The sequence below is a fragment of the Rattus norvegicus genome, chromosome 4 (assembly GCF_036323735.1).
Source record: "Rattus norvegicus strain BN/NHsdMcwi chromosome 4, GRCr8, whole genome shotgun sequence".
Taxonomy (NCBI): domain Eukaryota; kingdom Metazoa; phylum Chordata; class Mammalia; order Rodentia; family Muridae; genus Rattus; species Rattus norvegicus.
In genome coordinates this window covers 13,689,569-13,710,681 of record NC_086022.1, presented here as the reverse complement: position 1 = coordinate 13,710,681, position 21,113 = coordinate 13,689,569, and the positions used below count along the sequence as shown (strand labels likewise).

Sequence of the window (21,113 nt, the reverse complement as noted above, 5' to 3'; positions counted from 1 at the left end):
CTTGCCAGAGTCCAACAAGATCCCAGCTGATGGCTGCTGACTTTCCTTCAGAGGGGGAGTGGATGGAGGTCATCAGACGCCACCTGAGATTCCAGCGGCTCCTAACTGCACGAGCCTCAAGTACAGAGAGGACCCAGGCTGGGGGATGCAGCAGGGTGGGGGGCTGAGGAAAGCATCTATGTGGCCACGGGGAGGGCAGCATCCAGCTTTGGGGTCTCCCCGCCCCTGTAAGTGCCCCTCACCCACGTTCTGTATTCAAGTCCAGAAAGCTCCCTGGATCCCAGTCAGGCTCTGAAGGGCTGTCATCGTGCCCTCAGATGAGAGGGTAGACTGCCAGTCTGACAGGAAAGGAATCCTCCCAACAATGAGATGCCAACATCTGCCCGCCAAGTGACCACAATGAATGCGGTGACAAAATCCAATGCAGAGCAAACACAATCCTGACAAGATGGATTCGGACAGACAGCTGCTTCAGAGGAAAAGTCTGCCGGCTTCTTACAAAGCAGTCTAGCAATGCCTACTAAAGAGTCAATAAGGGGCTGGGGATTTAGCTCAGCGGTAGAGCGCTTGCCTAGGAAGCGCAAGGCCCTGGGTTCGGTCCCCAGCTCTGAAAAAAAAGAACCAAAAAAAAAAAAAAGAGTCAATAAAATTAAACCAATACCCACCAAAAAATGTATAAAGGGGCTCATAGTATCCGTACGCATATCAAGTAAAGACTAGAGCCATCTTGTTATGCAATATGAGAATAAAAAACAAACAAAAAGACTGCCCAACAACAAAAGAGTACAAACCCATTGCAACATGCAACATGGCCGGATCACAGAAGCAGGTGGCTACTTGTAAAATATGCAAAAAGGTGTATACTGAATGAATGCACTTATGTAAAGGCCCAAAGCAACGATAATCTTCAATAGAACAAGATCAAAGCAGCAACCGGGAATCCGGCTGTGGGAAGAGGTGTGGGAACCCAATGGGAGAGGGGCATAAGAGAACATTCTACATGTTCTGCCAATAGATAAACCGATAGGAATTCACATTATCTTTTTATCTACACGGTGACACCTCATACCCATCAGATGTGTGCATACCACTGCACACGAACTCCACGTCATGTCTGTTTGCTGTAAATATAATTACGCTGTGTGATTTGTTTTTTCATAACAAGATTCCAAAATTTTAAACTGATATGGGTTCAGTCAAACCTTGGTATCTTAAATTACTTTAAAAAAACAAAAAGAAAGAGCTCATCAGTTGACAGTCCTCGCTAACTCCCTTGCAGAGGACCCAGGTTCAAGTCTCAACATGACATCATATCACAATCTCTGTAGCTCCAGTCCCAGGAGATTGAATGGTCTCTTCTGTCCTCCATGGTCACTGGATATTCACGTGGTGCACTGACACACGAACAGGCAAAATACCCATATGCATAAAAATGAATAAAAATTTAAAATATCAGCTTTTTAGATGAGTCCTGACACATATGCACTAGACTACCCCTCACCCCAGCATCTATTTCACCCATTCAGTTGGTCTCATCAGCCTTGTATACAGGGCATGATGGGTCCCAGGGCCTTTTGTGTGCAATTTGTGCCCCGGTGGTCTGAGTCTGTGTGCATGCATACTCAAAATCCGTTTATTTAATTTAAAAGTTTTGCTCTCTTCTAACATAGCCTCGGAGAATTAACTGGTGAAAATGCATATATGTGTTTGCATACTGTTTAACAGAATGTTCCAGACTCATTTGATGAAAGGAAGCATAAGACATATATAGCACAACTGGACACCTATGCACAACTACTGCATATGAACAAGGATATGCCTGCAAAACACACACACACACAAAATGCTGGTTTTAAAGTACAGTGGAGAAGGAAACTGTTAAATATTGAAAACTAAAAATCACAAGTCGGGAGCCCCCTCATAGAAGCAGGAAGGGGGGTGGGATAGGGGGTCTGCAGAGGGCAACCTGGAGGGAGCTTAACATTTGGAATGTAAATAAATGACCCATAAAAAGTCTTAAGTCTGAGATCCCTTACTTGAGCAGTTCTCAACCTGTGGGATGAGGTCCCCACAGGGGTTGGATATAGGATCCTACAGGTCACATGTTTATATTAGAAATCATAACAGCGGCAGAAATTACTGTGATGAAGTAACAATGGAAGTAATTCTACGGTTGGGGTCACCACACCGTGAGGAACTGTACTGAAGGGTCACAGCCTTAGGAAGGTTGAGACCCGCTGCTTCAGATCACACAAGTCTGATTGCATTCTTCTTTCTAGTTCAGTCAGAGCTTGAAGTGTGGCTTAAGTAAAAGAGGACGAGACAACCATGGGGTCCACTGAGAACGCTCATGTTTGAAGAACACTGGGCTGACATTTGAAAACTGACATTTGGAATTTATTACCTAGCTCTGTTTACTATAAAAACCTGACAGAGGACTCCCATCAGCCCACGCATCCCTACAGGATGGACTGCTTTAAACAAGTGAGTTAAGTTGATGTTTAATTATTCATAAAAAAAATGATGCTAAGCACGCTTAACCAGTTTGTTTTAGCTCACACGCCAGTTCTGGCTGTACCGGACGATGAGCTTTCTCCGGCTCTTTGGTGGTGGATGAGCGCAGAGAGAGTCCGTGAGTCCTAAGAGAACTCCGCGCTCTTAGGCGTTTTCCTGCCTCACACTTGTGTATCTTCATGGGGTACAGTACAATCTGACACATGGATGCACTGTCCAACAGTCTCACCCAACATTTCTGGGCTTTACAGCCATCATTAATTCTATGAGGTGGGAATCTCGTGTTTGCAGTTTGATTTCATTTATTTTTTAAACCATCTCCTCATTCAATCAGCTGTTATTAAAAAAAAATGTTCATGGCAGTGTACTTACTGCCATGGCTTAGTCACCCCCAGTCACTGTGCTTTTAGATTTGTCCTCTCATAAGAATGACTTGACAAGCAATAAAAACATCAAAGGTTTCCTTCAAATTAAATTAATAATTGATACCCCAAGGAAAGAGAACTTTGTCATCGTACCTGAACATCCTAACAACATATTTACGTGATCTAAATTGCTTTTCTGTGGGTTTTGAAGAGACATCCCAGTAGGTTAGGCTATATACTGCTCTTGAAAATAACCAAGTTCAGTTCCCAACAGACACACCAGATAGCACCAGGGTTTCTGAGGCCTTCTTCTGACTTCCATGGTTGCCTGTACTCATGTTTGCACTTACACATATGTGGGGACACACACACACACACACACACACACACACACATACACAAATTAAAAACTGAAATCTTTATACTTCTTTTTTAGACAACAAAGCCAACATACTCAGGTCAGCAAAAAAAGCAAAAAGCACCTGTTTTCTAGCAATGACATTCAATGTGAAATGCACGTCATTTTAGTCATCCATGGTAGTTTTAAAATTGTATCTGATACTGTTTTAATGGTGTGGTTCTGTTAGTGAATAGTGTTCTGTTCACTCTTATGTGCTGGGTATTTGTCTTACAGTCTATGCCTTCGATGTGTCCCTGCTGCTCGAGCACTGGTTCTCATTTGGCTGTGTAAAGGGGAGAAGAGAGTAAAAGCCTCTTTAGCCCAGTCTTGAACTATTTCTTCACTTCCGTGGCGAATAAGTTTTTTAAATTATAGCCACAGTTCTTGACTGTTCAGAACTCAGAAAACAGAAGAAAAGTATTAACCACCTAGAACTGAGTCATCCTTACAATCCACTTAGCTACAAGCTAACCAAGTCACCACAAGGTATCTCTCCTTAAAAGGGTGCTAAGGGTGCTTGACATGTTGCACGAAAAAGTGGTTCTGTGTGTTATAAACAGAGATAAAAGAAGTTTATGCTAGCACAAATCAGTAAAAAGACCAATTAGAGAGTGGTTTGTGGACCTGAGTAGACTTTTCTCCAAAGACATGCACATGACCTCAAGCACGTGAGATGCTGAACCTCCCATCGTTAAGAAAACGAATGCACTGGAGTGACATGCCTGGGCATGTACAGCCCCAGAAACAAACAACTACAAAAAGCACAGGCCAGAGCTGTCATGTGACTGTGGTGGAACAATGTCAGGAAGAGATCCGAGCAGGTCTGTTTGGGAACGACTGGTGGGCAGAAAATAAATAAATAAATAAATTTATGATTTATCTGTACAAAAACAAAGGAAAAGAAAATGAAACCCACCACAGCGCAATTCCATTCCACAGCTATGAGAACAGCAGTGACTAAACATCAAATCAAACCAAACCCCAGAAAACAGCAAGTGCTGGCAAGGATGCGGGCGAGGTGCAGCTTGCACACACGCACCGCTGGTGGAGCTGTAAAGAGATGCGGTTGCTATAGGCAACAGCTGGACCGTTTAAAAAAAGTAAGACATAGCTGATGTAGAAAACAGCTGGAAAGCTCTTTAAAATAACAGGGAATTACTGTATGGCCCAGAAGTTCAGTCCTAGTCATATACTCAATAAGATTCAACACATATGCTCATACCGCAAAGGCTTGTACATGAAGGTCCACAGGAGTATTATTCACAATAATCAAAACGTGCATGAACAGACTAGGTAAATATGAAATATCCAGGGATGATATATTATTCAGTCAGAGGTAAAAATGAAGTACTTAAGTAAGTGTCAATGTAGATGAACCTTGAGAAGATGGGAATGAATCAATCAGTCATGAAACACCACATCTGCATGAGTTTACCGGACTGCCCAGATGAAGCAGAGATGATTAGTGGTTGCCAAGGATGGGGGAGGGGTGGGGGTGGGGGTTGGCTGTTGAAGAACTGTCTGTCAGGGGATACAGGATTTCTTCCCAGAATGCCTGTAATGTTTTCAAAGTAGGGATGATGGTTACACAACAATGACTTCGTCAAGAACCACTGAATTGGGTACAGAACATGGCATTTTACCTTGTGAGATTATTTATCAAAACAAAAACATGTTAAAGGATTCCTGCTTAAGTTATTAATCTACGATACCCTAAGCTTTTAAAAGTAGTAATCACCTTCTTCCCACAAAGGACCTATGAATATGTCACAGGACACTGACGTCTGCAAGAAGCATTGTATAGAGGAACCTACTGTTTACACATCACTTTCAAGTCTGTTGTAAGATATGACAACATCAGTGTGTCCTTGAATAGGAGACAAGAAGGCAGAAAGAAACAGGGCCAGGCTGGCAGGGTGGGGGTCAACTTCATCGGCCTCACAATCTTTTCTAGACCTGGTCATCAGTCCTTTTCTCCAGAGACAGAAAACCGAAAGCCCAGCTGACTTCTTCGTCTACTAGGAACAGATTTTTCTCCTTTTGTTGTTACTGTTAAAGATGCCATTGGGTCATTCAGGATTAAAAAGATTCTCCCCACGATGCAACTAACTATTTTATAAGAAGATAAAGGAGCAACAAAATGCCTTCTGGATGCCACATTCATTTCACCTTTAATTTGCTATTTACCAGAGTTTGTGTGGAGAGAAACACTGCTGCAGGAGAACCATAAATGACACAATTAGCTGGATAATAGCAAACAACATGGTTCTGATGTATGAAAACATGTAGGAAGAGAAGTAGGCGGGGCAGCACCATCTGAACTTCAACTAAGACATCAACAATTTCTGCTATTCTGTTTTCCAAAATGGTAACTCCCACATTAACAAGTATCTTTCCACTCAGACACTCCAAGTCTGGAAAACAGTAATTTGCCTGTGCATTCGCCCACACTTTTATTCTGTTAAGCCAAATGGAAAAATGAGCACCAGAGGGCTGGAGAGGAACTGCAAAGCCAGTGACAGGGGAGGAGGCAGACACTCATTGGCTGAGGTGACCTTATTGCACTCCCCAGTTTTCAAATTCTAGCATGGCATCCAGAAATATTCCCTCCTTGGTGCCAAGGTTTGGCTTTCACACTCACCCATATTTATTTCAAAGACAGTCTGAACTTATTTGAAGGAATTAATAGCATTATAAAATCCTCTGCTTTTCTTAGGTACAACTGCTAGTAAAGAAGCAGCCAAATCCATCCAAGAGTATTTTAAGTCATTTACTGTTGGAGCACGACCCAAGAATGGAGTCTTGTCTGAGAACTCTGAGGGCACCTGAGAAAATGTCAAGAAAACGAGGCAAGAGTCTTGTGACCTCAGTCTCCTCAAAACGCAGAATCACAAAACATGGAATGTGTTTTCATGCTCCCCCCATGTAACAGATTCAAATATTGATATGTCCCTGTGGAAGACATGTTCATGCTACCCGTGGCTTGCCCTTGTGCCTATACACATTATCCATGTGACTGTTCTCAACCCTCAGAGTATAAGTTGTCCGATGCTCAGAATGAAGTCAGCTATTGCATGAGCCTTTAGTCCACCTCATTTGTAGGCTCCATTCTTTCAGGTCCAACTGCCAACTAGAGCAGTAGACAAATGGCGCCTGAACAGGGATCAGCTATGGAATAAGAGCATCAAAAGCTCAGAATGGGCAGGAAGCGAGGAAGGCTTTGCCTTAGCTCCAGCTTGTGCATCTTTTTTTAAAGAATGGAGGGGTACAGTATCAAAATCAAAACTATTGGATTGCTTGCAAGTTGTTTATAATTAAAATCCCTGGTTTCCAGGAGAAGGAACTTTAGATGAAGGATGAGGCAGTCCGAAGGAACACTGAAAAGCAGATAAACAAGGGGAAAGATCCCTTGTTCAAGTTTGGGTTACTTGTGCATTAATTGCACTGTTAGCAAAATAATTAATTAAGATAAGGACGATATTACCATGAGGAAGGGGTGGCTAGTTTCTTCAATGAATGGATGACCAAACCTTAAAAATGGTGAAAGAAGGAAGAGAGAGAGAGAGAGAGAGAGAGAGAGAGAGAGAGAGAGAGGAGAGAGATAGACACAGAGAGAGAGAGAAGAGAGAGAAGAGAGTAGAGAGACAGATAGACAGAGAGAGAGAGAGAAGAGAGAGAAGAGAGAGAAGAGAGGAGAGAGAGAGAGAAGAGAGAAGAGAGAGAGAGACAGAGACAGAGACTGATTAATTGATTTCTCTCATTCAGGCAAAATCAAGTAAACACACTAACAACTATGTCCGTGACAACTCCCTCAACTCCCTTACTGGAGTCTGCTCTAGATACATAACCCTAGATACCTGGACGTGATCCTGAAACACGGGGTGAGGGAGCTGTAATTATGCACTGACCAGTTTATTTAAAACTCTGAAGGAAAGGCAGCATTGGGCAGTCGCAGCATATCATCATCTTGAAAGGCAACTGAAGAATTATTGCTAGGGGATGATGTCGCATGCCTTTAAACACAGCACTTGAGAAGCAGAGGCGGGTGGATCTCTGAGTGCAGCACCAGCTTGAGCTACAGAGTGGGTCTCAGGAGAACCAGGAATACACAGAGAAACCCTGCTTGAAAATTCAAACCAAAATAACAGCCCCCAACCCCCAAAACGCTGCAATTATTTGAATCTAGACTAAAGGAGGCCTTTGTGTACCAAGTGGATCCTTCGCTGTCTTTAGACTTATTTCCTTACTGTCTCCTACAGGCACTAGAGCTCACAAGGAGGCAAACCTCTGTAATGGGCTTATTTACACCCTAATGGTCAGAAAATACTAACTGCTCTCCTTTCTCTTCTAGCTCAATTAGTAAGTCGGGGGGACCCAATGTCAACAATGTATGAGTTTGATCTTTGCCGCATTATCCACCCTTAACTATCAGTTTTTAAAGATATTATAGAACTCTACGGATTTGCAAATTTCATTTGCAGACTACCATGGAAGGATAGAAAATCATTATCCAGCTGGTAAGCTACGGGATTTTTTTTCATATGAGCTAAATTTGTTATTACAAAAATTACTCAATCTTCTGCCATCCCACAGAGACATGCTTATTTTATTGATGGCTCATCCAGTGGTCTAGGAGGGATTCATGGTCCAGATATTCATCAACTTATTAATCCTTCTTCTTCCTCAGCTCGACTACTGGAAGTGACTATTTTGATTCATCTATTATGGTTAATTCATAAACCCTTAAATAGCACTTAGATAAATATCATTTCAGATTCTGCTTATGTTGTAGGGTTATTTCCAGCAGCAGGCTCCTGCTCCTGCCCACTCTTCTCCTCCCTGGTTTTACAGCAGAAGGAAGTAAGCAAGCTGACCGTTAGCTGGCCCTACTGTTACTGCTCCAGAGGAAGGTTGGGAAGGTGTCTGCATCTGTCAAGGCAGATGGATCCGCAGAAACATTATGGCTTCCTCTCGGGTTCCTCAAGCCCCAGGTCATCGAGGACCATGGCAGAGGGCGAGGAGGCACTGGAAGTAACCAGAAAGATGGTAACCTCCAGCTGAAGAGCAAAAGGAGGTAGTGACTACATCATCGGAAGTCAAGCCTGCCTGCCTGGGGACAAGTTAAGGCCCTGTGCAGCAAGCAGGCGGTTACCGTATGACACACACAAAGCCTACGTCACCTGAGAACCTTTTGGAGATGCTATCATCTGCTTTGACCTGTGCACCCGCAGGGAGTGCCTCTGAACATGTTATGTCCGTCACCCTCCTTTGCTTGAACTTGTAAACTGGAGAAGGGACTGCGTTTAGTTTGTCCTTGGGATTTTAACAAATCACTTCTTACTTGCATAGGACGTCCTAACATTTTCACTCCTATTAAATGAACTGGAGAGTGACTAACTGTGGATTCGTTTTTTTTTGCTTTGGGATTATTATGGAGGAATCTGGACAGCGATATCAACTGCAAAATCTTGTAAGAGACACTGGAAGGCAATAAAAACGTGTACTTTTAAAATGATACCTGTATCATTTTATGTGGATTTATGAATGTGAATTCTGGTTTTCATTTTTACTTACATACATACATAATATGTAATTACATACATAATATATATGTAATTATGTATGTATATATGTATGTATGTATTTATTTGGGGCAAGCATATACTACTGTGCATATTGTACTCAGAGGACAACTTATAAAGCTCAGCTCCAATGGAAAAGTTAGGGCAAGGAATATAGGAGCTGAATGGGTTTGCAACCACACAGGAAGAACAACAATATCAACCAACCTGAACCCCCCCAAAGCTCCCAGAGACTAAACCACCAACCAAAGAGTACACTCTTGGTTGGAGACCCATGGCTCCAGCTGGATATGTAGCAGAGATTGCCTTAGTGGGCATCACTGGGAGGGGAGCTCCTTGGTCTTGTGGAGGCTAAATGACCCAGAGCAGGGGAATGCTAGGTCACTGAGGCAGGAGTGGGTGGCCGGGTGGGGAAATGCCCTCAGAGAGGCAGTGGAGAGAGGGAATAGGGGACTTGTGGAGGGGAAACTGGGAAGGGGTGTATAAGATTTGAAATGTAAATGAATAAAATAACTAATAAAAATGAAAAAGTAGTGCCTACTTTGAGCGTAGAATGTATACTAGGCTACTGAATGGATGGTCTCGTTTAATCTGCACAATGACTGTATGAATTATGAGCCTAAAGTGAGAATTTCTGGTTTCATTGGAGACTCAGTTGTATCATGTGATATTTTTCTGAAAGCTGTCTTATGATAGGAGGATGTTTTGCTGAAGCAGACACACGAGAGGATGTTTTTGCTGAAGTAGACATGTGAGAGGATGTTTTGCTGAGAACAGACATGTGGTGTTTTTCTGGAAGCTGTCTGATGAAAGCTGTGTTTTACTGGAGCAGAAGCTTTGAGAAAACATGGGCTGTTAGAAGAAGCGTAACCCACCAGACAGTGGACGCAATGCCCGGGCATTGGTTCACCTTCGCTGACGATGGCAATGTGGCATTGGCTTGCCTTACTTTCTTCACTGATCATTGCTTGTCATGACTTTACAGAGAGAAATACTCCAAAGAACTTCTGGCAGTGTTCTGGCTGCTTCTCGCCACCTCAGTGAACTCATGCAGATTGACTGGTGGAGCCTTGTGATTTCTTCCGGGTGGATGGAGCAATTCTTGTTTGGTGTTTTGCTAGTGGACTGAACCGCTGACAATGAAGACTGGAATGGCCCCAAATGACTACTTCTAAACAGGTTCATGTTCCCCTTGTCCCACTGGCCATCCTTCTCCCCTGTCTTTGGTCAGTAGGTCATAAGGGAGGTATTAAAGCATTTGTGTATTTAAGTAGGTTTTGAAAAATGGGACACTCTGTGATTCTACTTGTTCAAATGCAAAGACCAGGATTTGTGGAGGGTGAACATGCCACCTCAGTTCGCAAACAGACCAACAAACAAACAAACAGCAAAAAGCAGTAGGGCAGCTGAGTTGCCAACACCAGAGGTCATGTAATAAGCTGCCTCAGGAAACAGTTCTTCTCAACTCATCCAGCTCAGTTCAGTCTTATGCCCTTACCCACTTGTACTGGCAATGTGTTGGTGAATTATTCCACTGTAAATTGATCATATCCACCCTATAGTAAATGATTTTCAAGTTATGTAGGAGTTGGGGAAATCTCTGAATTCCTTTGATGTGTCAAATACTAACCAGGTATTATTGCCTTGATGATGGGAATGGGCCCTGCTATACCCAACTGTAATGAATAAAGCTAGACTTCAATTAATACCCAGCAAGCAGAGAAAATTAATTTTGGTGCAATTCTTGTCGGTGCTGTTCCTTGTCCCGCTGACTAATTTATTTAATTAACCTAGAGTTTTCTTGTTAATTACAGATGATTTACTGTACCCAATCAAAGGTCATGCCTTTGAACCACACAATGATACTTACATTTATTTTGTATCACTTTATAATAATACCGACAAAATAAACTTAACCAAATCTTTCTGAGTAAATTATTACCTTAGTTTTGGCTAGCAAACGAATATGCCCACCACACAGGACCTTACCTAATAAAATCACTAGTGGCTCTTTTGTTTTTATAGATAAATAATAGAACCTAATTATGTCTGTCTGTATCCAGAAGGTGTATGGTTCACAGGCCCTTTAGACAAAGCAGGTCAGACTGACTGATTTTATCTAATGGTTGGTGGAAGAAGGCTTCCAAGTGAACATTGGCTAAGTTGTAACAGAGTTCTTTGTCTGCTCATGAAGCAAAATCAGAAGTTAACTTAACAGACACTTCTGTCCTTAATAGTAACAAAATTTGCATTGTGGCAATGAACCTTGCCATTAAATCTAAATCCACTGATAAAGCACATTATTTATATGAACCAGAGACCAATGAACCAAAGCCTGTCTTAAAACAGATGTTTTGTTTTGTAGATATAACTTAGTGTCAAGTCATATTTTTTGAAAGGTCAAACAATGAAGTTAAAAACTTTGGTTTTTTTTCTTTTTAAGACAGGGTCTCTGTATAACCCTGGTCATCCTGGAACTCACTGTGTATATCAGGGGGCCCTTAAACTCAGTGATCCACCTGCCTCTGCCTCCTGAGGGCTGAAATTAAAGGCATGTACCACCAGTGCCTGGCTGAAGCTAAGAACTTTTAACCTAATATTTTAACATTTTTAATTGATTCTTTGTGAGTTTCACATCATGCACACTAATCTTAATCACTTCCTTGTTCCTCCATATTTACCCTGCATCCTTACAACCTCCCCCCTAAAGAAAACAAAACCAAAAAAAAATCATCTCATCGTGGAAGCTGTAGTATGTCACAATGTGTCACACAGTACACCCTGTTGTTCAAACAGCTTCACACAGAAATGTTCGTTGCAATGAGTCACTGGTCTGGTTCAAGGCCTCTGGGCTTTTGCTACACTGTCAATACTAGATCCCCATGGGAACGCCTTGAAGATTTCCTATTGTTACCCTGTGTCATGGAGATCCTGCAGCTTTAATTTTGCAGGACTGGCCCCTTCAGAGGCTCCAGAAATTCACAGATGAGGTAGATATTGGGGTGGGCCAACTCAAAGCCCTGCATCTAGACCTGGATGGTAGCGTAGTTGGTCTGCCTGCCAGCTCTTCTCTACTTGTGCAACCAAGGCCACACTCCTACTTTGCACAGGCAAGGGGCCACACTCCCACTTTGCACAGGCAAGGGGCAGGGCCAGCACTCCTGATGTGGTAGCCTGCAAGGGGCAGACTATTCTGCATGTCCCTAGAGAGGGGCGGGGCCAGCTCACCTGAGTGCCACTGCTGGTAAGGAATGGAGCCAGTTCTGCTCAGCCCTCAGACACATGGCCATCCACATGTCCTTTGGTGATGGGCAACAGGTACCAGACAATGACACAGAACCCTGTTGCTGCAGGACCATGGACCCAGACAGTGCCCTGTGCAGCAGCATGGGCTGGGACTTCTCCGTGGACTCAAGTGACCCAGACTACTCACACCAGGCCATTCCTCATGACCTCTCACCTCCACTTCTGCCTCTCTTCAGAGTGCACAGGCCATCCCACTTCTCCATCTCTCTCATCTCTCTGTCTCTCACTTGCTTATCACAGCTGTGACTACGCGCGCTGTGCCAGCAGTGACATCTTCTTCTGAAAGTTGGACGGTTAAAAGTTTGTCCAACCCAAAGACTCCAAAGGAAATAAATCCCTGGCCAAAGTTAAACAAAGCACAGAAAAACTATAATTCAACATGGAGTCATCCCGTCTCATGGTTGAACCACAACCAACTAGAGAGATGAGCAGATGGGCCAGTGGCGGGAAGCAAACACAGCAGGGCATTGTCAGGGCTGTGGTCTCCACGCTGCAGGTCCCGCTCTCCTTCCTGGGTGAGGATGCAGCTTTGGGAGGCACAGCGACTCATGCAGTGGTCGGGTTGTCTCACAGGGAGAAGGCATGGGACAAGCACTTGTGTTTGTTACTGGCTCTATTGATGGACAGTGTAATTCACCATTTCGCACAGAGGAAGAACAACAGCCTTAGCACCTCCTGTTCTACCTCCCTTCATACCACACAAACCACTCGGCTTCTCTTCCTCCTTCCTCTCTCCACCACCTATCTGTTCACTTCCTTCTCCCTTACCCACCACTGACTTGCTTTGCTTCCTGAAGCACCTGGCCTGGCTTGGGCTGGGGCACCCTGTGATGTTTCAGTGCCTCCTGGCATGCCTGGGCCTTGCCAATGCTAATATTTTAAATGTAGTATTGGAGCTAATTTATGATCATTAATTAATATCCATTAAAATGATTCAAAGAATTCTTAAGAGAGAAAAAAGCTAAGCACACACTTCAAGATCTGTTCACTAGAGTCCCCAACCCCCAACCTTGGATTTAATCAAATCTTAGCATTTTAAAAGTTTTATAACTTAAATGATTAGATGCCTAATTAGTACCCACCCCCCCAGAACCAGAGAGTAATGAAAGATACCAGGAACTCTAAACATGTAATGCGACAACTGCCACCATGTCAGAGGTGTTGGTTGAGCAGCGGGAGTTTACAGAGGCTTAGCTACAAGTGCGGTCGCTACGCCTCAGATGTGCCAGCCTCGTTCTCAGATCCTAGAGCCAGAATATCAAAAATTGAGTAAAAATCTTTAGCTTTTAGAGCCAGGATATTAAATATTGAGTGAAATGAATTTTGGCTCTGGCACAGGAACAATTTTATATGAAAGGATATTCAAACATCCCTTCATTGAGCAACTACAATAAGCCTTGAAGATTTACATGATTGTGCTGGAATTCAAAGCCAAAGACAAGAGGGAGGTGCTTTTCTTATTTTTTTTTCTGGGATACACAAAGAGAGATCCATAATTAAGCATCACGCTTCCCCAGGGCAGTGTGTTTTCTTCGGCTGACAAGCAAGAGGAGGCATTTCAAGACATTTCAAACCAGGCACCACGGTGCTACTGCTGTCTCCGTGTAGCTATTGTTTTAATGTATTTCTGGCTATTAGGCATTTGTCTATTTTTGGTCAGTGAGGCATGCATTTTATTTAAAGAATTCTGGTTTCGCATAAAAGGCTGCAGTTGTGTTAGTAGAATTATGTTTCTACAACAGTATCTGAAGAGTAATTATGGCCTAATTTGGGCTGTTCTGATGTGCATTTGATATTCAAGAGCGTAGCTGGAACTTTGGTGTAATTAATACAGTTAAAATTAACTCTAAGCAGGGAAAAGACTGCCTGGATATCTCTTTAAAGTCGGCTCTTTGCTGTGCCTTGTTTGTCACAGCTGGTTAAACATATCCCAGGCTAATCCTGGGATCCGCTGGAAATGCGGAGCAAACCACATTTATCATTCCATCAAAACAGTCAGAGACCAATGACAGATTATGCAGTCAGTATCATTTCTTGCTCTTTTGTTCTGCATCAAAGAATAAATACCACATTACTTCAGCCTCGTCCCGCCATAATCATTTAGCTACTCCAAAACGGAAATTCTCTTAAATTTCACATTTCATAAATTTCCTCTGCTTGCTCTTACGTTTATGTATGGTCACCTGACCACTGTCTACCCACTCATTAGTAGAAATCGTCATTAAAATCACCCGGGGCATTGGTTTTTGAAAAATGACTTCTAGGTCCCCCTGCTTCACCCGTACCCCAGTTTCTGTTTCACCCCATCTGGAGTAATCCTAGAACTATGCAGATGTGTTCTGTATTATATGTGTATGTGTGTGTAATATGCACACACATTCATATAACATACACATATGGTATATGTAAGTGCGTGTGTGTGTGTGTGTGTGTGTGTGTGTGGTGTGTGTAGACAGTCCAGCAGTGTTTCATTCCAGCCTGGCCACTCACACTGTACGCCCAGTGCTTGGGATGCTAAGATAGGAGCACAGCCAGGAGTCAAGAACAACCTGGGTGACGTTGAGGTTTAATACTGTCAACTTGATGGAACCTGGCATCACATGGAAGAGATTCTTCTAGGCATGCTTGTGAGGTACTCTCCTGATTAGGTAAACTGAGGTAGAGGGGCCACCCTAAGAGTAGGCTGCATCATCCCGTGGGATTGGGTCTTGGACAGAGCACATCATCTCGTGGTGTTGGGTCTTGGATGACACTTGACAGAGAATGCATGCTGAGAACGGCACGTGTCCTTGCCTGCTTCCTGACTACTGATTCAAGCTCTGGAGACCTTAGGCTCCTGCACCAGGACTTCCAACATGGTGGGCAGAGCCTCCAGTCATAACCCCAAAGAAACGCTTCCTTGTTTCTTATCACAGCGAGGGGAAAAGTAACTAAGAAAGCTAACTGCGACTACAAAAACATTTTTCAATTAAGTAATTTAAAATTTAAGAAGTGTCATCTAAGGAGCTTTAAAAGTTATAAACTGTAACTCCACAGCTTTTAAAACTGGCTGTACTAGGCTAGAACCTGAATGTGAACACTGCACACTTAGAGCAAATATTATTCTGCAATTCACACTGAACTGGAGATGTCTTAACTTTTTATCAGCTGGATTTGGCAGCCACGATTATGAGTTCTGCTGTAATAAAATGGTAGCACTCATGCACAAATTATAGATACAATTATAAGTAGACCCTTCATCTCTGCGAAGCACAAAAAGAGTGGGGGTAAGTAAGTGGACTATTTATACTTAAGAAGAGGATTCCTGCCCAAGGACTGCCTTAGAGGTAGGTATCAGAGGTTGTCGGCCTTCACATTGGGAGCAGAAGCTAAACAGGCCACAGTGCAAGCTGCAGGCACAATTGCAATGAATGAATGCATGATGGGGAGATGGGGAAAGCAGGAAAACAGAGCACAGTATCGGTGAAGCTGCCTGGAGCTCATGCACACGCACACTCTGAAGACACCAACCACACCATGGCCTTTACACTGTGCAGCCATGAGGGGCCAGATGAGGAAAGGTTCATCTTCTGGATCGAACCTCCCTGAAGGGACCACTGTGGTCTGTGATGCCACCGGAGACCATCTTGGTAACTTTGGTCCATGCTGCTGCCCCAGGTCACGAGGAACCCTGAGATCCATGCAGATGTATGCATTTTGTGCCACTGCCCGATGCCTCGGAGATGCCCTCAGGTTTGCTGTCTCAGGGAGCCATCTGGATAGGAGGGGCATGTCTAAACTCCTGAGGCCACATTGGAGACGATGGCCTGTGTAACCTCTGAGGGCCATGAGTGGGTTGATGGTCCTGATATAGCCAAAGGGCCATGTTGATTTCTGTGGCCCATGTTGCCACGTAGTCTGTGGTGTCCACTGAAGGTATGTTGATGTCTGTGGGCACAGAAGAGCTGGCCCTCCTTCACCAACAGCTGCACAGCAGCACCTGTGGTAGCATGGGTGTGGACAAGCTGGCCTGCTCTCCACTGCTGAGGGCTTCTGGTGGGAGTGCAGGTGAAGAAAGACTTGCTTTCCCTTGGGGGCTGGCCACTTGAGTTTGACCATGCCCCAGTAAGTACACAATCAACACAAATTAAACTTGTGGGGGTTTGGGGGGGAGAGAGAATACACAGTAGGGAGTGGACTTGGGAGGACTAGAAGGTGAACTTGATCTGGATGCATAACGTGAGATTCTCAAATAATCAACTTTTAAAGCAGTAGATGTCAGCAGATTAAAATTTTGCCTGGGATCTTTTCTATTGAACACATTCCCAATATCACACCCAGCATGACAGTAGGGGGCCTTCTGGGTTCCTTTAAACCCCAAGTCCAAGGACCTTCTCTTTGGCAAAGAGAGTAGTGATAGAGCTTAGGCCTGGTGCTCCGGACACTGGCTTCTGCAGAGGGAAATACTTACGTAATTAATAAGAGGCGCACAGGTGGCTTTCAATAATGCAATTCTATCCCTGCCCAACCCCCACCCCCACCCCCGGCAAAGGATGCACTTCATAGTTTTATGATTTTAGTATAAGACCAATGATTTTGGGTCTTACATAAACAGATATTAAATTTGCAATTTTGATTCCGAATACTCTATTTAATCCCATGTTGATGTGACTGCAGCATATGGGTAACACAGAGATTTCCAAATTGGGAATCCTCGGGGATTAGTGACCCTCATGTAGCCTTCTGCCTCTCCACAGAAGTAGTCTGCTAGGTCTCTGGTTTAAGGGAAAACAGTGTACTTGAGTAATTTAACTATTAAGTGGCATGCTTTTATAACTACCCATAGAATTAAATTATTTTAACAACTACCGATGGGCTTCTCTCTGTGCAATGCTTCCTTGTTAAATACTGTGGGACTTTTCTGTCACCTCCAGACTGGAATAGCTATTTGGGAAAATGTAATGATGCACAGATGTCAAAGACAATTCTATCAAACCAAGTGAAAGGCTCAGAAGTTTACACAATCCCCACGGGACTCGGTATAACTATGGCAGTAAACAGACAGAGGGACAGAAGAAAGACAGAAAGGATGTCGGGAAAGGGTAACCATCATTTGATGCTGCTAGGAATGTCAGTACATGGAGTCACAGACATACACTCTCCCCTCAGTATAGACCTGAATGACTCTGGGTCAGTACACCGCAGAGGTATATGCGTACCTATGGTGACGTCTGCACTAGTCACAACACAGCAAATAGAGTCAGCCTAGATGTCCATCAACAGTGAAATGAGAAAAATGGCACATTATACATAATGGGATTTTCTGTAGCTGTAAAGCGAGGTCCTGACCTATCTGAGAAAGAGGACACAACTAAGAAGCATTATGTTTAGTGAAACAAGCCAGGTTCAAAATATTACTGATTATGTTTTCTCAGACAGACAGAACCTAGACTTAAACTGTGGGTTTATTTATAGGCCATGAAATTAGAAAGCAGTGACAGGGGCAGGAGACTGGACAGTCATGGAACATACATGTTGGGAGGCAAAGGGAGAATAAATGGAGGAGGGGTCTCAGGACAGCGGAGGGCACAAGGGGGGCACTGGAGGAGGAGAGAGTGGAACAATGTAATAAATACAGGCCAAGAAGCCATGCATGCTAAACAGGGGAGAGAGGGAGGGAGGGAGGGCATTGTCTACTAAGACCATGGTTCACTGAGCATTTACACAGTAGTTCAATTCACCTGACTTCAAGCACAACCATAACAGGATAGCTTACCAAATCCAAAGGCACTGGATCCTCCAATGCTCTGAGAAGACTGGATGCTTGTCGAGGTGTACAGTCCCGTCACCAGCAAGCCATCGAAGAAGGTGCTTGTTGAAATTGTAACTGAAACACAGGAGGAGAAAAGAAGCTTCAGCTAATACAGCAAGAGTGAACAGGTACACCCTGGAGCATTAGGTGTAATCATTAACCAATTAACCAGTTATTTCTGCCCTGTCTATAGTGTAAATGTATGTATACGCGTGCACGCACGCGCGCACACACACCCCCACACACACACCCCCACACACACAATTGCAGAGAAAACAACAATCTCAGGACTTCAATGCTTACAATTTAATAACTTCCGGCACTAAATTTAGTGCATAGTCCCACCTCGTTTGCATCTATTCATATATTTCCAAGCTACATTAAAAATTGGAAAATAATGCACCATTGGATAGACTGCTCCGCACATCTCCACCCCCACCCCTGGAGGCCCTCAAAGCATGACTAGAGTTTCTGGCACCATGATAAAACACTTTTAAAAACCATTATTCCATACTGTGGGAAACCATCTCAAGTTGGCTGGAGGAAGAGCAGAGAAACGCCCTGTGATGTCTGTCGTGGGACTGCACTTCACGCTTTTCTGCAGGCACAGTCCCCTGCTCCTCTTGGGAAGGAGAAAGGAGACCACTGTGTACCTTGTGTTCCAGAAGGAAGTCTGCAAGAGGGGTCTACCTGTTTCCTCTGAAGAAGCCTGGATTAAATCGATGTGTGTGTCACTCAGTCCCCACCCTAAGACCAGCTGCTTGCTATGGCGGTGCTGCTTTGCCTAGCTTTGATAAGACCCAGATGGCGCCCTTTAGAGGAAGGAGCAGAGGGATGTTGGTAGTGCACAGACCAAGGCTGCCGTCCTGCTTGATGGCAGTAAGGAGCATGGCCAGTCACATTAACTCTGATGAGATGGTTTAAATGAAACACTCCGGGACATCCAGTGAGTAGAAATAAATGGTCTGAAACATTCTCATCGTACAGCATCAAACAAGACACGTGTATAATAAAATAGGTTCACATCACGCCACCTCCCGAATGGTGCTGGGTGTTCAAATGCATTCCCTTTCCGTCTCCTAATAAAAATAATAGTGCATTTCCGTGTTGGAATCTAAATCACTCATCTGGGCTCTGGGCTCAGCAGGCTCCACGCATCTCATTTAACTGTCAAGGCACTCGTGTCAGGGGAATCCTATTATCATCCCACCGTAAGTATGAGCAATACGGGGAACAGAACCAAGTGCTATGACCTACATGTTTCCGAGTCTCACTCTATTTTATTTCTCTCCCTGATGAGCAGGAACACGGGAAAGCAAGAGCGCATGTGGCTCTCGACTCCCAGTTACAGCCCTTGGGTTAAGCAAGGAAGAAGTAGTTGGTCACCTCCACAGTCGGGAGCAGAGGGTGCCAAATGCACCCGTGGTCCTTGCCTATCCTCTGCTCAGCTAGAGCTTTTCCATCTTGTGCAATTCAAAACACCACACACACTGGGTTACATCGATTCGCTATCAAGACAACCCCCAGAGACAGGCCCACAGGGCAACCTGACACAAATAATTCTTCAATGGAGATTTTCTTCCCGGGTGAGTCTAGGTCATACTGGGAGTTGAAAGTAACAAAATACTGTTTATTTGGCTTTGTTTTGTTTTCTCTCCCTTTTCCCCCCCCTCTGTTCACGTCAGATCCCAAAATACCATGCTGGCCAGTATCTTACAGCTCTTTTCCCAGGTTGTCGCATGAAGGCAACGAAGGGAAAACACAGCAGACAGCGTCAGCAGTCAGGAGCACTGCTATTAGTGAGAGCGGAGAAGGGAGCCAGGCGATGACTCCTGGGCAAAGGCCAGGATGAGTATCCTGCCCTCCTCTGGGGCCAGGTACCTACATGGGCTTAGGAGAGCCATTTCATCTGGGTCTGAATTCCTTGCCTGTGGGAAGAGTATCCTAACCCTGAGTCTGTTTTGCCCAAAGTCTTATGCTTGATCTGATTGAAGCTGATTGAAGATGATTTCCCATGCATCAGTGAGTTCAGACAGACAGACAGACAGGGGATTCAGCCTAGCCCCGCCCCAAGCATGTTGGGTGTTTTACCAACCAGCCTCTGGTAAAACTAAGACTAATTTGTGCTCGATTGCTTCCGTGTCCCCTGGCTTGATGAGGTTTGGGGGAGGGGGTTCCTTCCTGTTAGGTTGTCCTTCTTGGCCGGCAGATTTCAACGTTGAGTTGCCAAGTCACTCTTCACAGCAAGTGACACCTAACCTGCAGTGACTCCTTAGAATCCACGTCACTGTAGTCAATAAAGAGGCAGTAATTACATTCTCATGCACACGGCCGGACGCTCTGGGCTCGTCTGTACGCCTTCATTACTTTGGCTCTGGTTCCAGCAGCCAGGATGCCGGCCGAACCTGTGAGGGTGTCTGCTGTCGGAGGCAAACCTGAATTTGAGCTTCAGTTCTCCCTATGCTTATCAGTACAAGCCGGGAGAGCGGTGTCTTACATTCCTCATTTATGAAAGGGAAGACCCTATGAAATACATTGGAAAAATTAAAGGCCACTGTACCTACTATGGCACTCTGTCTTCTAAACGCAATACCACGCAGCAGTAAATAATCGGTTCCCACCTTCCCCTCCCCCAACTCCTGGACTCAGCCTTGCTCTTTCTCCCTCTGAACAGAGTCCTGTACAGAGCGCCTGGGCACCTACCTTTCCAAAGGCCTGTGTGCATCCAGTTCCTGGATGTCTATATCAAAGTGCAAGGACCTTCTATAAACCCCTCCCCTGCGACAGAGCTTCCCCATCTCTGAACTCTCCCCCCACCCCCAGTCAGAGCTGTGAGCGAGTGAGCTCAGGAGAGGCACACAGCCCCACAGTCTGCTCTGCCCTCCCGCTCTCCCTCCAGTGTTCACTTACAGCGTTCACTCAATGCTTGTGTGAACAAGTGCAAAGACACTCTCGGAGAAAGGCTGAGTACAGGAACCATGGTGACGGTCCTTTATTGTCCTCAGAGATGCAGCACTGGTCCCAAATCAGTGTGCCCACCAATAAAACCAAAGACCCTCCACTCCACATGACACCAAATGATGAACCCAGGCCCCTGATAGCCTCACGAGCTGCATAGGTCCTTACAGCCCAAGAGGACTGTATATTTGAACTGC

At 44.4% G+C, this 21,113-nt stretch overlaps 1 protein-coding gene across 4 annotated transcripts in view; it reads right to left on the bottom strand.

Annotated features, from left to right (window-relative positions):
• The window catches only part of Reln (reelin), a 426,762-nt gene that overhangs the window by 344,520 nt on the left and 61,129 nt on the right, over nt 1–21,113 (bottom strand). For all 4 annotated transcript variants that reach the window (XM_039107060.2, XM_006235873.4, XM_039107062.2 and 1 more), the window contains exon 2: nt 17,923–18,033. In XM_039107060.2, coding sequence (XP_038962988.1) covers nt 17,923–18,033 — 111 coding nt within the window. The remainder of the gene's footprint in view (nt 1–17,922; nt 18,034–21,113) is intronic.